General features: G+C 40.2%; 1 protein-coding gene across 2 annotated transcripts in view; it reads left to right on the top strand.

Moving 5' to 3' along the window:
- The window catches only part of kcnh2b (potassium voltage-gated channel, subfamily H (eag-related), member 2b), a 285936-nt gene that overhangs the window by 157541 nt on the left and 111624 nt on the right, over window positions 1-16771 (top strand). For both annotated transcript variants that reach the window (XM_074621285.1, XM_074621286.1), the window contains exons 3-6: window positions 3669-3821; window positions 5565-5778; window positions 6054-6397; window positions 6486-6697. In XM_074621285.1, the coding sequence (XP_074477386.1) occupies window positions 3669-3821; window positions 5565-5778; window positions 6054-6397; window positions 6486-6697 (923 nt within the window). The remainder of the gene's footprint in view (window positions 1-3668; window positions 3822-5564; window positions 5779-6053; window positions 6398-6485; window positions 6698-16771) is intronic.

Genomic DNA, 16771 nt, shown 5'->3' with positions numbered 1-16771 from the left:
CCAATTTAATCGCTTTGACAACAAAGTATGAGACACTATTATTTATTATGTCAAATTATTTACCTGTTTATATGGAACTAGCATTTTTCCCTATAACACGTCTGCTATTGTTTTGACTTGATCCCCCGATTCTCGCGTACTCTCGTGACATTGCGAGAACCCAGCTGCCTTGCAAAGTTCATTTATTGGTAGGGGTGTAAGAAAATATTGAGTATCACAATATTATGTTTTGTGATACTGTATCAATTCTCAAAAATACTGTATGGATTCTTATTATTAGTTTACATGCAAAGATTAACTCAGGCAATACTTAATTTCATTTGCAATGATATGCGCCCTCTTAGTGTATGTGACCTCCCAAAGTAGTGCAATGTTGTTACAGCGACTGTGATACATGGAAATGCAGATCCAACTGCTCTGATTACATCAAAAAAGTAAAAAAATGTTACTTAGATTTTATGCGTATGGCGACGTGTTCTTTATACTATGGCAGTTTTCCTAAAATTAGATTTAAAGGACCAGTGTGTAACATTAAGGGGGATCTATTGGCAGGTTTTCTTTAGTGTATAATCACCTGATAGTAAGAATCGTTGTGTTTTCGTTAGCTTAGAATGAGCCGTTTATATCTACACAGGGAACGGGTTCTCTTCATGGAGTCCGCCATGTTTCTACAGTAGCCCAGAACGGACAAACCAAACACCATTTTGGGCCGGAGTCAATAACGTTAATCACTCCTGTCGCCGCCGCTCTCTCTCTCTTGCTTCAGGACTCACTTCCCACGTACACACATACACTCTACGCACTGGCGACTGCTTTTTGCATCGGCCACCGTAGCTCTCCAACACGCTTGGCACACGGGAGAGGCTTCAGTTGGTTGCAGTCTCCTCACCTTACCGCTAGATACCGCCACATTCTACACACTGGACCTTTAAAAAATCTCAATATATTGCCTTGATTAAAGTATTGCAATATATCACAGTATCTTGAATCGTAACATCTGTATCATGATACATATTGTATCACCAGATTCTTGCCAATACGCAGCCCTACTTACTGGCTGAATGACAATATTTGAGATGATATTTTTTGCCGTTGTCATTTTTAACTTCTGTCTTTCTCACTTCTCTTTGTGAGATCTTATCATACAAACAGCCAAAAAAACATTTGGAAAATAGTGACACGTGTCCGCATGTTTCCCCTGCCTGGGCAGGTGGCTGCAGAGCAGCAAGAGCTGTGTAAAGCAGCTTTAGGCATTCAGCAACACCTCCAGTGATTAAAAAGGTTGCAATTGCAGTGTCACATCTGTTAATGAAAACAGGCATGAATGACCCAATAGCTTATGAATGAACATGAGACTGGGCATCCACCTACATGTGCACATGTGCACATAAGCATGCATGGACACAGACACACACACACACACACACACACACACACACACACACACACACACACACACACACACGCACTCTGCCAGATATGGCCAGATGGTGTAATCCTTTAGCATTCCCTGTGTTTCACATTTTTCCCTTCCTGTGTTGGGATTATGCTGTTGTCCAATCGGATTTCAGCCCACTCTCCAGTGATGATGTGAGATGTGTGATAGACGGGTGGGTGGGTGGGTGAGGGAGACAGGCATGCAGTAGACACACTGTACGTCGGGTTGTACAAGATATCGTGTTGGATGTAAAAGCTCCACAGTGGCTGCCATTTGTAGAGCCGGTCACTGACCATCACTGTCCAGGTAAGAGACGGGACAAACCTTAACATCAGAAGGTGTCCATGTTTGGAGAAAACAAATACAAAAGCTTGAGCATTACATGACAAACTAAATAGCTTTCTTAAATTCTCAAAATGCAGATGCACAGCGTAAGCCTTTATTTTGACAAACTGCATTTTGTTGTAGCTTGGTTTTATGAAGTTATTGTTGTTAAGATGAGGAGGACAAGGAGTTGTGTGGTCTAGAAGGACAGATTAAATTGGATTTAAATGATGGTGTAACATGACAATATGGCTGCAGTGTACTTCGGAGATCATTTTGAATACATTACAGGGCCCGGTATTCATTTGCTGGAGATTGAAGCATCCATTAAACCTCCTGCGCTACGATGTAAAAATGTTTGAAGTCTTACATTCCCTGCACGTTTTCAGTGTGCTCTCCTTTGAAATCTATTTCTCAGTAGTTGCATTGGTTTTGTCTTCGTCCACTCCTGTAGGGTTTGGTAGCACTTTATAATAGCCATCATTTATAAATGGTAAATTGATAGTTAACAAATAATGACATGATAATTCAAGTTTTGCTCATTATTAATAATTTCTTTTATTTTATCTTTATTTTGAGTAATATGAAATAGTTTATAAATTATATATTGTCTCAAAGCTGATAAGAGACGATAACAGTTACATTCTAATTACATTAGTAAAGTCTTTAACAGTTTATTGTTGAACACATTACAACATTTGATATTGTATATTGAGTATTTGTTCGTGATTACCAAATCATTCTAAATCTTTACGAATTGTTTTGAAAAACATCTGTAAGCATTACGTAGATAGATGGACCAGAAACCAATTCTTAACCATTGACAAAGTATTAACTATTTAAATAATATTTATAGATGCTTTACAAAGTATTTAATAACCATTTAACAAGGTATTATAATCATCAGTTGCAGCTTTATAATAGCATCCAAATAATGTTTATAGATTGTTTACAAATCAGTTATTAACCATTAACAAAGTGTTACTAATATCTATATGTTATGTTTATAGATGGTATACAATTTCTTTACGGTTTACAAATAATATCTTTATCATTAACAAATACTTATAATGTAGTATATAACATGTTATAATGTGTGCAATAATAAACTGTTAAAATAACATAAATTATAGCATTACTAATAATAAGTAATTATCCATTATCATTTCATGGTTTGTTAACAATAAAATAACTATTAACTAAGTTTAATTAACTACCAATTTACCATTTATAAATGATGGTTATTATAAAGTGTTACCTCTGATTTCTTTGTTTGTTTTCAGTGTTTTAAATTAAGATGACAATGCCATCTGCATGTCTCGTTGTGTGTGTGTGTAATATACATGTGTATCGTGATGCTTTGAAGTTTATGTTGACTTCCAGTCTAGCTGGTGTATGTACAGTGTATCCAGGCCTATAGAACTAGTAGAAAGCTCCCAGCCACTTACTGTCATATGTAGTCTAATTTCACGCTTACTTAGCTGTTTTAGCACTCGTGTGGCAGATTAGCGAATGTGCCCGGCCTCATATGGAGGAGAGTGTGTGTGTGCTGATTAAGTGCAGATGCTCATTTAATGAGGAGAGAGAATTAAAAAAGTGTGTGTGAAAGTGGGCCTGTGTAATTAATGCATATATATATTCACATTCACGGTGCATGTGTGCGTCTGCTCATAATGCACATGACAGTGTTTCTGCACACACATTCATTATGTCATTCAAACAGTGACTGAACTTGCTCGTTGTACGTAAAGAAGCGAATTCTGCCGCCGTTGCCTCAAATAACTTCACCAGGGTCGGAGGTTTTAATCCCACTTTTAAAGCCATATACACTTTCGGCAGTGCAGGAGGTTCAGGATAAACACAATCAGTCTGACGGAGCTTTATCTATCTCTCTCCTCCCACGCAGGTCAGTGTTTCCTGTGCATGGTGGATGTGGTGCCAGTGAAGAATGAAGATGGCGTGGTGATCATGCTCATCCTCAACTTCGAGGGCATGACAGACGACACGCCAGAACTAAAACAGGAGCTCAACCACCGCCTGCCCTCCTGGCTCGTCACCGGTAGCTATACCGACTAAGCTTATTTATGTGTCCATTGTTTTCTGTTGTGTGCTAATCGAGTCAGGTTTGAGCAACTTTGTCAGCAAGTGTCCCGTCTGTCTTTGCCAGTGTTTCTTCATTCTTGTTTATCCCTGTTGTCCTTCACTCAGTTTGAATATATTTAAATCAAGCATGTTAATTTTTTATGAAAACAAAAAAAAAAATGACGGCAAAAGGTTTAGTGTTCAAAATGCATTATGTGCCTGTAGGACTGTGTATTTGCGAAGAAGCTGGCGATACGATACGTATCATGATACTGGAGTAGCCGTTCAATATATTGTGACACTGTAAGCTTGGCGATATATTGCGATTTATAAATCTAATTTTAGGAAAACTGTCATAGTATGAATAAAACACCAGAAATACACCAGTTTAGAATAGGCAAAAATAACACATTGTACTGCATGCATAAATAAAACTGCATGGTTTTTGCCCCAAACTGCATGTGATTATCATAAAGTGGGCATGTTTGTAAAGGGGAGACTCGTGGCTACCCAAAGAACCCATTTTCATTCACATATCTTGAGGTCAGAGGTCAAGGAGACCCCTTTGAAAATGGCCATACCAGTTTTTCCTCGCCAATATTGAGCCTCACTTTTGAGCGTTATTTACCCTCAAGCTAGTATGACATGTTTGGTACCAATGGATCCTCCTTCCTTGCTGTTTTCTAAAACTTTTAACATCATTCAAAGCATTGTTGATCATCCTTTAACCCCTAACCCTAAAGCCCTAACTTGCCGGCGGGCAGGTGGAATTTAAGAGGTTAATAAAAAGCCCAGAAATCATCAGAACAAACATGATGAAGCAATAAATAGCAGTAACTATTAATAGAGAAGTAGCAGAGTGCCGTAGGTGCACAGACTGGACATAAAGAGATAAACATGGCCCTGTTGATTCATACACCACTTGGTACAATGTTGAAAATCCTTAACCCAGGGGAACAGCATCTGGAGTAGGACAGTGACAATATTCAAAATCAAGTCTAACTTTGTGATTAAAGCCTAAATCCAATCAATGTAACTGTCCCAGATTCCTGTACGTAGATTGTTTTTGAAGCTGTATTTTGAAGGTCTATTAGAGTCAGCGTGATCCAGTTCAAATCTCTCTCTCTCTCCTAGCATGACCTCCACTACCTAGAATATCCTCCCATATCCTATCTCTACTCATTTCTCTCTTTGATTCACACTTCCCTTTCAGTTCCCCGCTCTGTTTCTCCTTCCTGCCACAGTTTAAAGAGGACCTATCATGCTCATTTTCAGGTTCATACTTGTATTTGGGGTTTCTACTATTGAACATGTCTACATGCTTTAATGTTCAAAAAACACATTACTTTTCTCATACCAGCTGTGCTGCAGCACCTCTTTTCACCCTCTGTTTGAGCTCCTGCCCCCACCCCAAAAAACACAGTCTAATCTGATTGGTCAGCTGTGTGTTACTCGGTGACATCACCACGTTACGGAAGAAAAGTCGGGACTTCAAGCAAGGTTTTTCAGGCAGTTCAGGAGCAGTGTTTCTCTGGGGGAGAGGAACTCCCTTTGGTGTGGACTTGTAACTTTGCACACCTTTTGCATGCACAAAAAACTATATTACACTCTAAAGGGAAGGGGAAAAAGCATAATAGGTCCTCTTTAATACTGGAAATCCACCTGTTACTGTGCAGGCCAATGAGTCTTCTCCTCCATCCTCCCTCCTTCTCTCCTCCAGGTCGTCCACGAGGCTTCAAGCTGCGTCTCCCCCTGCTGCGCTCCTTGTCCAACAGTAAAGTGTCTCTGGACGACGCAGAGGCCGCTCACATCCCCACCGCTACACCTATGCCGCAGTACCCAGACCACCAAAGTCACGAGTCCCTAGGCCTGGGGGAGTTCCTGCCTCTGCCCGCTTTACCGCTAAACCACCAGGAGCCAGTCAGTGGCAGCAGGTAGGCACTGTGAATTGGAAATGTTAGGGACATAGAGATGGGTTAGCACAGGCTTACTTTAAATACTGGTTATAATAAAGGGTCTATGCACTGCCATTTGAGCATGGTGCTATATTTCTAATCTTGAATGCTTCCTGCAAGGACACTCTCTTGTCCCTTTTCCTCCTACAGTGAGGGCAAAGGTCACTATTAGTTAAAAAATATCCAGTTAAATGACAGACTCTTTCAAATCTGTACCGCCCTGTTAACACCCATTATGTCCTTTCTGTTCCTAGGTCAGCTCTACAGAGTTGGCCAGAAGATCGCCAGGAGGACCAGCAAACCTTACTGGGCCCTGACCCTCCTGTACCCCCTCCTGCTCCTCCTCCACCTCCACCCCCCCACAGAGCCCACCTGGTGGGTCCCCTCACCCAGTCGTCCCCCTGCGTAGCGCCTCACCACCGCCTCAGCCTCAACCCGGACGCCTCGGGCTCCAACTGCACCCTGTCGCACAGCCGCTCGCGGGAGAGCTTCCTCAGCATGCGTCGCGCCTCCTCCGTAGACGAGATCGAGGCCCTGAGGCCCGACTGTGACCGGAAGAACCGCAGAGCGAGCATCCGACCGGGCAGCAGCAGCATGGGTGAGGAAGAGGAGGTGGAAAAACACACAACTTTATTCTATTATCATCCCTTTGATTTTTACGTCACTGTGTGTGTGTGTGTTTGCAGGTGCAGTAAACAGCAAGCACAACATATTGAACTCCACGTCGGACTCGGACCTCATGCGGTACCGCACCATTTCCAAAATCCCTCAGATCACCCTCAACTTTGTGGACTTCAAGGCTGACCCACTCATCGCCCTGCCCACCGGGGAGATGGACATCATAGCTCCCTGCAAGCTCATCGACCGGACGCACCACGTCACGGAGAAAGTCACGCAGGTAGGACACAGTTCACATTCAGAGTGTGTGGTGTGCAACGCAGAGAGAAAGGCTGTGCTTGTGTTATTTGTGAGGCCTGTCTGAACCGATCTAGGTGGCTCATTTGTTTTTCCGTTGGACTTGGTGCTTTTTCTATTCTTCGCTGCAGTTTATCCCATACTGAGGAGGTTCAGTATTGGAAATGTGTGTGCTCAGGTACTCTATACACTTCTACATGCAGAGAAGATTCATGTGAGTAGTAGGGCTGTCGCAGTGAAGGAATTTCCCCTGTGGAGCAATGATTGGCTCAACAGCCCAAGTTGCGATATTATTGCTTTTTTTTTTTTTTTTGGCAAATTCTTAAATTCTGATTTCAACGCTATATAAACAATCTTTCTTGTTAAGCTATTATTAGGTATAGTGTTGCTTTTTAAATGACAAAGATGACAGTTTTAAAACTAATGAAATACTTGTTTATTTGTTATATGCAGAACACAGAAAGGCAATGAGGCGTAGCATTTTTTCAGCTGAGACGCTTTGATTGCGTCTGGTTGCTATGATACGGAATATCCGCAAAAGTTGTGGTGTCTTCAAATGGGGTCGTGTTTACCGTTTTCACTAGAAGAGTCCATATGAACGCCCCCTCTTGTGCATTAAAGACTGTAAATTATAATCTAAACATGTGCATTAAAGACTGTAAATTATAATCTAAAAATGTGCATTAAAGACTGTAAATTATAATCTAAGAATGTGCATTAAAGACTGTAGATTATAATCTAAAAATGTGCATTAAAGACTTTAAATTATGATCTAAAAATGTATGTTACAGACTGTAGATTATAATCTAAAAATGTGCATTAAAGACTTTAAATTATAATCTAAAAATGTGCATTAAAGACTGTAAATTATAATCTAAGAATGTGCATTAAAGACTGTAGATTATAATCTAAAAATGTGCATTAAAGACTTTAAATTATGATCTAAAAATGTATGTTACAGACTGTAAATTATAATCTCAAAATGTGCAATAAGGACTGTAAATTATAATCTCAAAATGTACGTTACAGACTATATATTACAATCTAAAAATGTGCATAAAAGACTGTAAATTATAATCTAAAAATGTGCAATAAAGACTGTAGATTATAATTTAAAAATGCAATAAAGACTGTAAATTATAATCTAAAAATGTACATTACAGACTGTAAATTATAATATAAGAATATGCATTAAAGACTGTAGATTATAATCTAAAAATGTGCATTAAAGACTAAATTATAATCTAAAAATGTACGTTACAGACTGTAAATCATAATCTAAAAATGCACAATAAACACTGTAGATTATAATCTAAAAATGTACGTTACAGACTGTAAATTATAATCTAAAAATGCACAATAAATGCTGTAAATTACAATCTAAAAATGTGCGTTACAGACTGTAAATTATAATCTTACAATGTGCGTTACAGACTGTAAAAACTGTAATCTATAACGGCAGCAGCGGGTAATTGCTGTATTAGGTTTATTGACACTGTCTGATTTATTAAGTGTTCAAAAATGATTCCATACTATCCAGATTTTTAAACAGATGAGTTGTGAGTTAACAATCTGGCTGGAATTTTCATTTTTCAAAATGATTTATGTAAACCTGTGTTTATTTACCACATCTGTTCAAAAAAGCATTTGTCAAAGTAATTCAGTTGAGGAGACACAGAAGAGGCGACCATATGGGACTTCTGAAGGGAAGGAAAGTCTGCTTCGACTTCATCTTTTTACAAAGGTGCTTGTTCTTTTTGGATGTCTTTGTTGTCGGAGTAGAGCTCTATTGAAGGCAATGTTTGCACAGATGAGTGGGAGGGTTTTTGTGCAGAAAGTTTACTTAGAGTATTGGGCCTCATTTCTCATTAGAGGAAGACGTCTTCCAGAGGAGCAGGTTAATTAAGTTCCCTTTACAGAGCATTGTTCTGCCTTGTTTCACATTGTGCGGAACAGCTGAATAGGTTTATTTCGAAAATAAATTAGTTTCTCAGATCCAGTGTTTGAGGTGAATGACACCCTTGTTCACGCTGCACTTGTACATCTTTTCTCTTTCGAGTTTTCCAGAGTTACTAACTTACTTTCTGGATGTGTGTGTGCATGTGTATTCGGCATTTATGTCTCAGTTTAATGACCAATTTGATACCTCATCAATCAGCTTCCTGTAGATTAATCAGTTTGTCATTAAAGCCTGTATCTCCGGTGGGAATTATATGACTGTGATGAACAGCAGGGGAACAATTACAGTGAGAAATGTGCCATAAACTTCAAACTTACAGCTGTCTGACAAACATGACACCTCACGTCCCCAAAACAGTGACGGGTCACATAACAGCCCATCGTAAATCACCAAGTGTTCTTTTCACGCCGTTATTTCAAAATGAATAACTGTAGGCTATTGTTAAATGTCTCTCTTTTGTCAGAGAGGGTTGTGAGATTGCTGCAGGATAAAATCTGAGTTGTTGATTTTTGAGTGTCTCTGTCCTTTCAATTATCTTTGCTTTGTCTGAATTCTAGCAGGAATCACTGTAGAAGGGAACATTTTCTGCCATTCATCCTGGAGTTTGAAAAATAACTTTAAGATGAAGATATGAAACGTTAAACTTAAAGACAAAACTTACTATAGCTGAATAATTACTGTATTATTTACACATATCACAGCCTTCATCAGAACATTAAATTCTTCTGGAAATGTTTGCCCTGTAAAATCATATTCTATTAATCAGAAGAACAGATTCAGAAAACGTTTAAATAATGTTCCACTAATTGTTCACAACTAAAAAAAGTTACGACGAACAGTTCACATTATTTTACAAAAGGAAATAAAGGACGTATTGTATCGATAAATTACATCAGTGTCGTTCTCGGCCCCCTTGCCCGTGCTGTGTGTCGGCTCGTCCAGATGCTCCTTCTTTGTTTATGTTCATACAGCTTATGATGGCGCCGTGCCGCCTGATTATGATGAATCTCCTAGAGAACCTGATTATGGAGAGGGCAGAAAAGAGTACCGGCAGCTTTTGAGAAGTGCCGGTGCTCAAGAAAAAGTCACGGTACGCCACAGAGTAAAATGTAGAAGTGCCGGTTTTGCGTACCGGTGAGTACCGGCCCACTTCAAGCACTGCAACTAACTCTGAATGACTCATGATTACTTAAATCACGGTTTACAATGATATCATTTTATTAAAGGTTTTATTTTTCAAGAGAGTGAGGTGTCTAGTTTGTCTCTCGGTAGACTGAGATGCTCTCAAAGGTTATTTTGTTTTTATTCAGACTTTAACACAAGGCCAGCGAAGTCCTTTGTCAGCCTGTTTTCTTTGTCTCTTTGTTGTGAGTTAGATGAACAAAGATCACAAAAGATTACATTAATACTCTGCTAGGACTGTAGTCTGCATGGAGTTACTAAAGAGGAATATGAACAATCTGTTCTTTCATAGAACCGGGAACATCAGCAGAGAATAATCCAAAGTTGATGATGCAACAACAACACAATATATAAACCTAATGTAATCATGCTGCGCAGTATGTGAGGTGCAGCTGGTGAGGTCAAAGCATCACCCTTAGTGTGTGTGCATGTATGTTCATTAACCCATACTGTATGATGTAGTTCCATTGTAGTGCAGATGGAGGAAACAACACCAACTGTGTCTCCAAATGCTGTGGATTGCTATTTATAGACACATAAGGGAAGATTGCTGAATTTTCACTACATACATCTGACACCCATTTAACATGAAAACCCTCTTTTGTAACATTATATATATATTTTTTCCTGTTTCTTAGTAGAAAACTCACATCAGAGGCTAATGGGAACTCATAATAGCATCATAACAGCAGGGGGGTTTTATGTTTTGATGTTAGTCTCATAAATCCCCTAAAGAATTGCTTCCACCTGCCCTCTGACCGTCCCATGGAGTCCAACAGTCTGCTGGTTTTCAGTCGACTACAGCAGCGGATTTCAGTGATCGCCGCGTTTTCAACTACAAAGAGAGAAATAATCAGTTAAATCTACAACTGAGCCGTGTGCTTCAACTCGAAACCTCTTTGATCCGTGTGCTAAATGCCTGAGAAGCAACTGTTCTGTGGATATTGTGTTATTGTAAGAACCCGTGCCTTACCAGCTGGGGCCTGAAGATGGCAGCACTACACCAGGTAGTACGATGACAGTTCTTTGCAGTCCCTTCAGAGGAGCAGAGAAGAAGACAGTCGAAAGGCAAACTCAGCTGAATAATTTAAGTGTTCCATAAAACATCTGACACCCCGAACAAGAACACATGCAGATATTCTCTCTCATCTGGAATGGCTTCTGGCACTGTCCCCCTTTTTTTGCTCTGAATGTGGATCTTTGCCTCTTGCGCTTCTTCATGACCAATCTTCTTACACTCACACTGGCTCATGAATACTGACTTCTGTTGCTTTGTACTTGAGTAAATGGCTGGGATGTAAATACACCAGCTGTATGTAAATGTAATAGTCTATTCTATTTCAACAATTGAGGAAAACCCTTTTTCTTACAGCCTCTATGTGAGCTTTTACTGTATTTGAGCGCAGGTGACATGTAATTGACACATTACACAGTCTAATAAGGGAGGATGGATGGCAGGTAGGGGTGGGAAAAAATCGATTCACCTATGTATCGCGATTTTTTTAATGCCAGAATTAATATATTTGCATCATTTGAGTCAATGCGGAGGTAAAAGGAAGTTACCGCTTTTATTGTTGTAGTCTGAGTAACGTGACGTCATATCCGTTCCGTATCCGTCAAACAAAACAAACCGCAGGGAACCGTAACGAGAAAGCAGAAAACAGCGAAGTGTCTGCGTGCATACAACCTGAACCCTCGCATTTTAAATCCAAAGTGGTAAACACTACACATAGAGTAAAGTATGGAAACACTTTGGGTTTCACACATTAACAGGAAAAACAGAGCTAGACATCACGGCTAAAGCTGCATGCTGACTCTGTTATGGACAGGAAACGTTATCGTATCGTGGTAACGTGTGGTCAAGCCAGCCGTCACTCTCATCTCCGTGGTCAAATGGGCCGACGCTACAACTGTAGAGCACCCATATACTGACATTTATGTTAAACGCATTCAAACGGCCCCGATGGAGCTGACCATGGATGTATAAAGAGAACGGAGCTGACGGGAGAGCTAGAGACAGACTTGGAGAAGTTAAAGGAAGTATACACGTGGGACTACGTCCGATTTTCAAAATAAGGTGTTAACAAAGGGAACTGTATATACGAAATACATATATGGAAATAAAATTGATTGGATTATATTGCTGGAAAAAACTGTAATAACAATTGCTGACAGTGACTGATATATTTGACTTCAGGACATCTCTGACTGCATACATGCTAAAAATAAAACATTCTTACTGTATTAATTTAGATATTTTCTAAAGTAAAAGTCCTAAGACGTGTTTGATTCAACTTTTTTCCCATGGTCTAGTGTTAAAAAAGTTAACAGAAATCGCAATAAATCGCAGTACGTAAAAATCACAATACATATCGAATAACAACCCAAGTATTCTGATAGTATCGAATCTGAAGATATCGACCCAGCCCTGATGGATGGATGGAGGGATGGGGAGGAGTGGCTGAGTGGATGCCATGAAAGAGGAAGATCATACTCATACGTGTTTGCAGAGGCATGAAGGGCTGAGCAGACCAGTAGAGAAAACCTGGCATCGCGCCTCACTGCACACTCAGACGCACACTTACACTCTTCAGCGACACTCATAGCTCCTATGACTGTGGTCATGTCCTATAGGGGACACTTGATTAGCCACCAACTAAGACACACACTCCACACACTCCCCCCATCACAGCTCTCATATAATATTCCTGACGCACACACAGCTCCATACATGGCATTCCCATAGACATGTGAATATGTACTATAAGCATCCACACACACACTGCCTCCCTCCACTTAGGCAGCATGTCCCATCCAGCTCCACAGTGGGATCCAATGGAGCAATGGATGGCACAAACACCGCCGAGCAGCAAAGTGGTAGGAACCGTCTCCATCTCCCTCATATCTAACAGAGAACTACTGCAGCTTGTGCTGGAAGTTTGACTTGTGGTGCATGTGTTGGTGAATAATGTTTAGACCTGTGCATTGAGTGGTGTATGTGAGACTGTTGATGCTGGCGTCTACGTTAGTTTCCTGTGTGGAAGGCTGAGAAGGTTGAAAATAGTGTTGTTTTTATTTACAGGTATAATAATGTAACTTTTCTGCATTAAAATCTAAAAATGACTAAACCTATCACCTATATTCTATATTTTATTGAGTGGTGTACTTACATTATCCCAACAATGTTCAAACCTATAGACATCTGTAATTTGAATCAAGGTAACGGTCCGTTTGACTTGGTCACCTGTCAATGGTGTCATATCCTCTTTGCACATGCATCAGTGTTGTGGTTGTCTGTCAGAAGCTGTTATAAATTGACCAGTATATCCAGTTTTAAGCCACATTTTTACAATACACTTTTTAGATCTTTGACGTTTTTAACTATACCAGTGCAGGGCCTGTTTGGGCCGATTGCTTGACCCCCGAGGAAGTGATGCTTGCAGCGTTGTCGAGAACCGCTTCTCGCTCGTTGCCTCCAGGGAACTGAAGAAGAAGTTCGGTTTTACGTTTGTATATCCAGCATCCAGCAGCAAAGATGAACTGCAGTCAATGAGCGGCGGTCTGCCGGCTGCGGAGGATATGCTGGACAGCACTGCATGGAAAGTGGGATTTTCATCAGTAAGCGGCACTGTAAATTGCTGTGGAAGTACAGGTTAACAGCTGTTCAGTGTTCTGTGCAGACAGCACAGAAAACTCCCAGGAACTGCCAGTAATTAATGTGGTCTGCAAAGCCCTAAATTCCCGCTCCTGCTGCTGCACAAAGCGCAATCGCACGTGCGGTGCCACATGTCCAAATAGCACCAAATTTGACAAAGCACCCCTTATGGTCCCCGGCAATACACCCGGCAAGTGTGAAGTAGATCGGATGAACGGTTCTCGAGATATGCCAAGGACATACAGATAGACAGACGTCTTGATCTGAAGTTATCAGAGAAACAAGCTAAAAACAATCCATGATTCCAAGATACTTTACTTCACGACTTCACCAAACTCCGTCTTTTGTAATAGTTTTGATTGAGAGACCTCTAGTGGCAGAAAATTACACACTGTATGTTTTAAAGCATAACATGAAAAAAAAACATTATACAGTATATGTATATATACATTTCCAGTGTTCTTGGATATTTTCCACACTTTATTTTTAAGAATTTGAATTACTCATTATTTATTCCTGACATATTGTATAGCAGCTATTCATGGATTCTTTTAGTTTCATGCTCTGTTGAAAGAAAAGAAGTCAAACTGTCAAGTCTTGGTGTGGCTTTTTGGAACTCTGCTGGTCCAATTTGTCTTTGTGTGCTGTGTGACGACACCGAGGTCCACCTCCAAATTAGAAACAGAACATGAGCTCTAGTGAACTCGGCGGTACTTTGACAAGATTCAGTCCCAATTAAGCTGCATATAAAAAGTCCCCAAAAATGTGTGCTAATAATCTCCCGAGTGTTTTGTTAACAAAAAAAAAAGTTGGGACAAAAAATGAGATGACAAGTTTACTGCTGGGCGCCCCGGTGGATAAATTGTGAATGGGGGTGGCAAAAAAATCGTCTTAATTAAAATGATTTATTTGGTTAGTTTTGCTGAGCTTCTCCTCCCCTTGCTGAGGCACAGCAACTTTAACTGCTCCTCCAGTATATTTCATCAAGACAAACACCCACATAAATAATCAAAATGAGTTATTTCTTTGCGATAATGGTTTAAAATCAATTACATCTGACATTCTGTGTCACCATGTGAAACCGCTCTACTGTGCTATGTGCATATAGGATATTCATAGGGTTGTGTAATGAGCCACTTATCAAAGAACACTTTACAGACTTAACATTACATTAAGTGGAATGTAGGTTTTGTATATTTCTTTAATGAGCTGTCTTTACAGGGAACGAGAGGAGCAGATCTCTGTGGAGAAGGCAGGAGGATTGTGTCACATCTTCACTGTACTTCAACTGTATATATATATATATATATATATATATATATATATAAACTCATCTGTGATGTGAAAGTGCAGGTTATACAAGTTTGTATGTGTATGTTTTGTGTGCACGAGAACACAATGTGCCTTCCTGGGTACTTGAAGTTACTTGCCGTATGGGTTCAAGAAGCATCATCCATCATAGTCATTTCTGTGGATTTTGTGTGGTTGAGAGGTTGTTTCTGACATGCAGATGTGAAACTTATTCTTTTTATATCTTCCGTTGTTTTTCTCCTGATTCTTCTCTTCAATGGAATTAGACAACAAATATTTTCAACTTAAAGGTGCTCTATACAATATCCAGAACATTAATACAGCAGCAAACAACTATCGTCTACGTAAAGATATAGAGGAGTAATGTCTACCTGAGCAGAGAATGAAGTCTCTCTCTGTGTGTGCTGTAATCCCAGCTTCTCCTTGCTTTCTTTACATAGCCAGGCTGGTCGTTGCGTTTTTTTTTTGTACATGTTAGTTCATGTGAGTGTGCCCCACTGGCTAGCGCTCATACGCCGGTTACAACTGTTGTGGAAGCGTATCACCCACCCTCTGGTTCCCCCCCAGATTCCCTCCCAGATTAACACTGTTAGCTCTGTCAGTACTGTTTACTGTTCTTTTCACTGTTAGCACTGTTAGCGTGGTGCTAACGACGCTGTTAAAAGAAAAGTACAAATTACATGGTTCATGACATTTTCTCTGTCCCAGTGTTGTCCACGTGCCAGTTTAAAGGAAACGCTACAGCGCCTGCTATATGGGCCCAATTGATGCGGAAGTTTGCCGGCAGCTCCGGTTAATTTTATACTCGGCAGTGGAGCCATTTATGCATCATGCACAGTTGAGCAAATTTCATAGGATAGAACTGGAGCCCACCTCCAATGCTGTATCCAGTTCTCATCCAATGAACTGCACACAGATCCCCACTTGTCTCATGTTGAGACATTTTTGTAAATAGGTACATAGGGGTCACTGTTGTGGGGATCATTTTTTTTTGTAAAGTGATGACTACTGAATCTTTGTGACAACCCATTTAGCCTCACATCTGTCAGTGAGTGGAAGGCATGTGCTGTTAGAACTAGAGCAATCTCACAGTAAAACCTTAATTATGCAATGGGGAAAACAGCCGCAAACCTAAAACCATGTTTTGTACGAATATTAGAAGCATAACAGAGACTTAGATCAGAGATCATTTTCCCTGCATGCCACTGCTTCACCTATGTTTGTTAGTGAACAGTATAGCAGCGCTGCTCAGGCTGCAGCCCCCTGTTATCCCATTAATTGAATTCCCTGCTAGTCAGAGTCTGATGATACATATTTGCGTAGGGTCATGAGTATGCATGAGCTCTCTAAATAGTGTATGTCGTGAATGATTCAAAAGCAGGTATTTTTAGCAGTGCCACATGTTTTTTTTTTTGCTGAGAAAGTGCCAGGGGGACTGGGCTCTAATGTGACATTGTGGTTGTTTTGGTGAGAGATGCACCTCTGGCAAAGTCCCATCACAACAGGGCTGTGTCTGTTAAATAGGACAGAAATGAGTAGAAAAGAAGGGTTTTATCAGTGAACTTGGAGGAGAGTATGTGTCTGTTTCAGGCTGTGGATGGGTTCAAAGACATCCGCGTTAATCGTTTGATTTCTTACTCTTTTTTTTTTGTCGCAACTTGCAATTTAAAGTGCCAAACTTGAATTTTGGAAACATCTCTTCCAGACTTGAGTCCAAATCAGTGGGCTACCTCCGGGTCTGAAAAGTGAAGCCAATGCTGAAGTGTCTTAAACTTGCATTTTTCCAGCAGAGGGCGACTCCTCTGGTTGCAAAAAGAAGTCTGATTGTAAAGAAGTCTATGAGAAAATGAGCCTACTTCTCTCTTGATTTATTACCTCAGTAAACATTGTAAACATGAGTTTATAGTCTAAATCGCTAGTTTCAAGTCTTCTTCAATACAGCATGATTT

This window comes from Sebastes fasciatus, chromosome 21 (genome assembly GCF_043250625.1).
Source record: "Sebastes fasciatus isolate fSebFas1 chromosome 21, fSebFas1.pri, whole genome shotgun sequence".
Lineage (NCBI taxonomy): Eukaryota > Metazoa > Chordata > Actinopteri > Perciformes > Sebastidae > Sebastes > Sebastes fasciatus.
The sequence above is the reverse complement of the archived record's forward strand: the minus strand, read 5'-3'. Positions and strand labels throughout refer to the sequence as shown.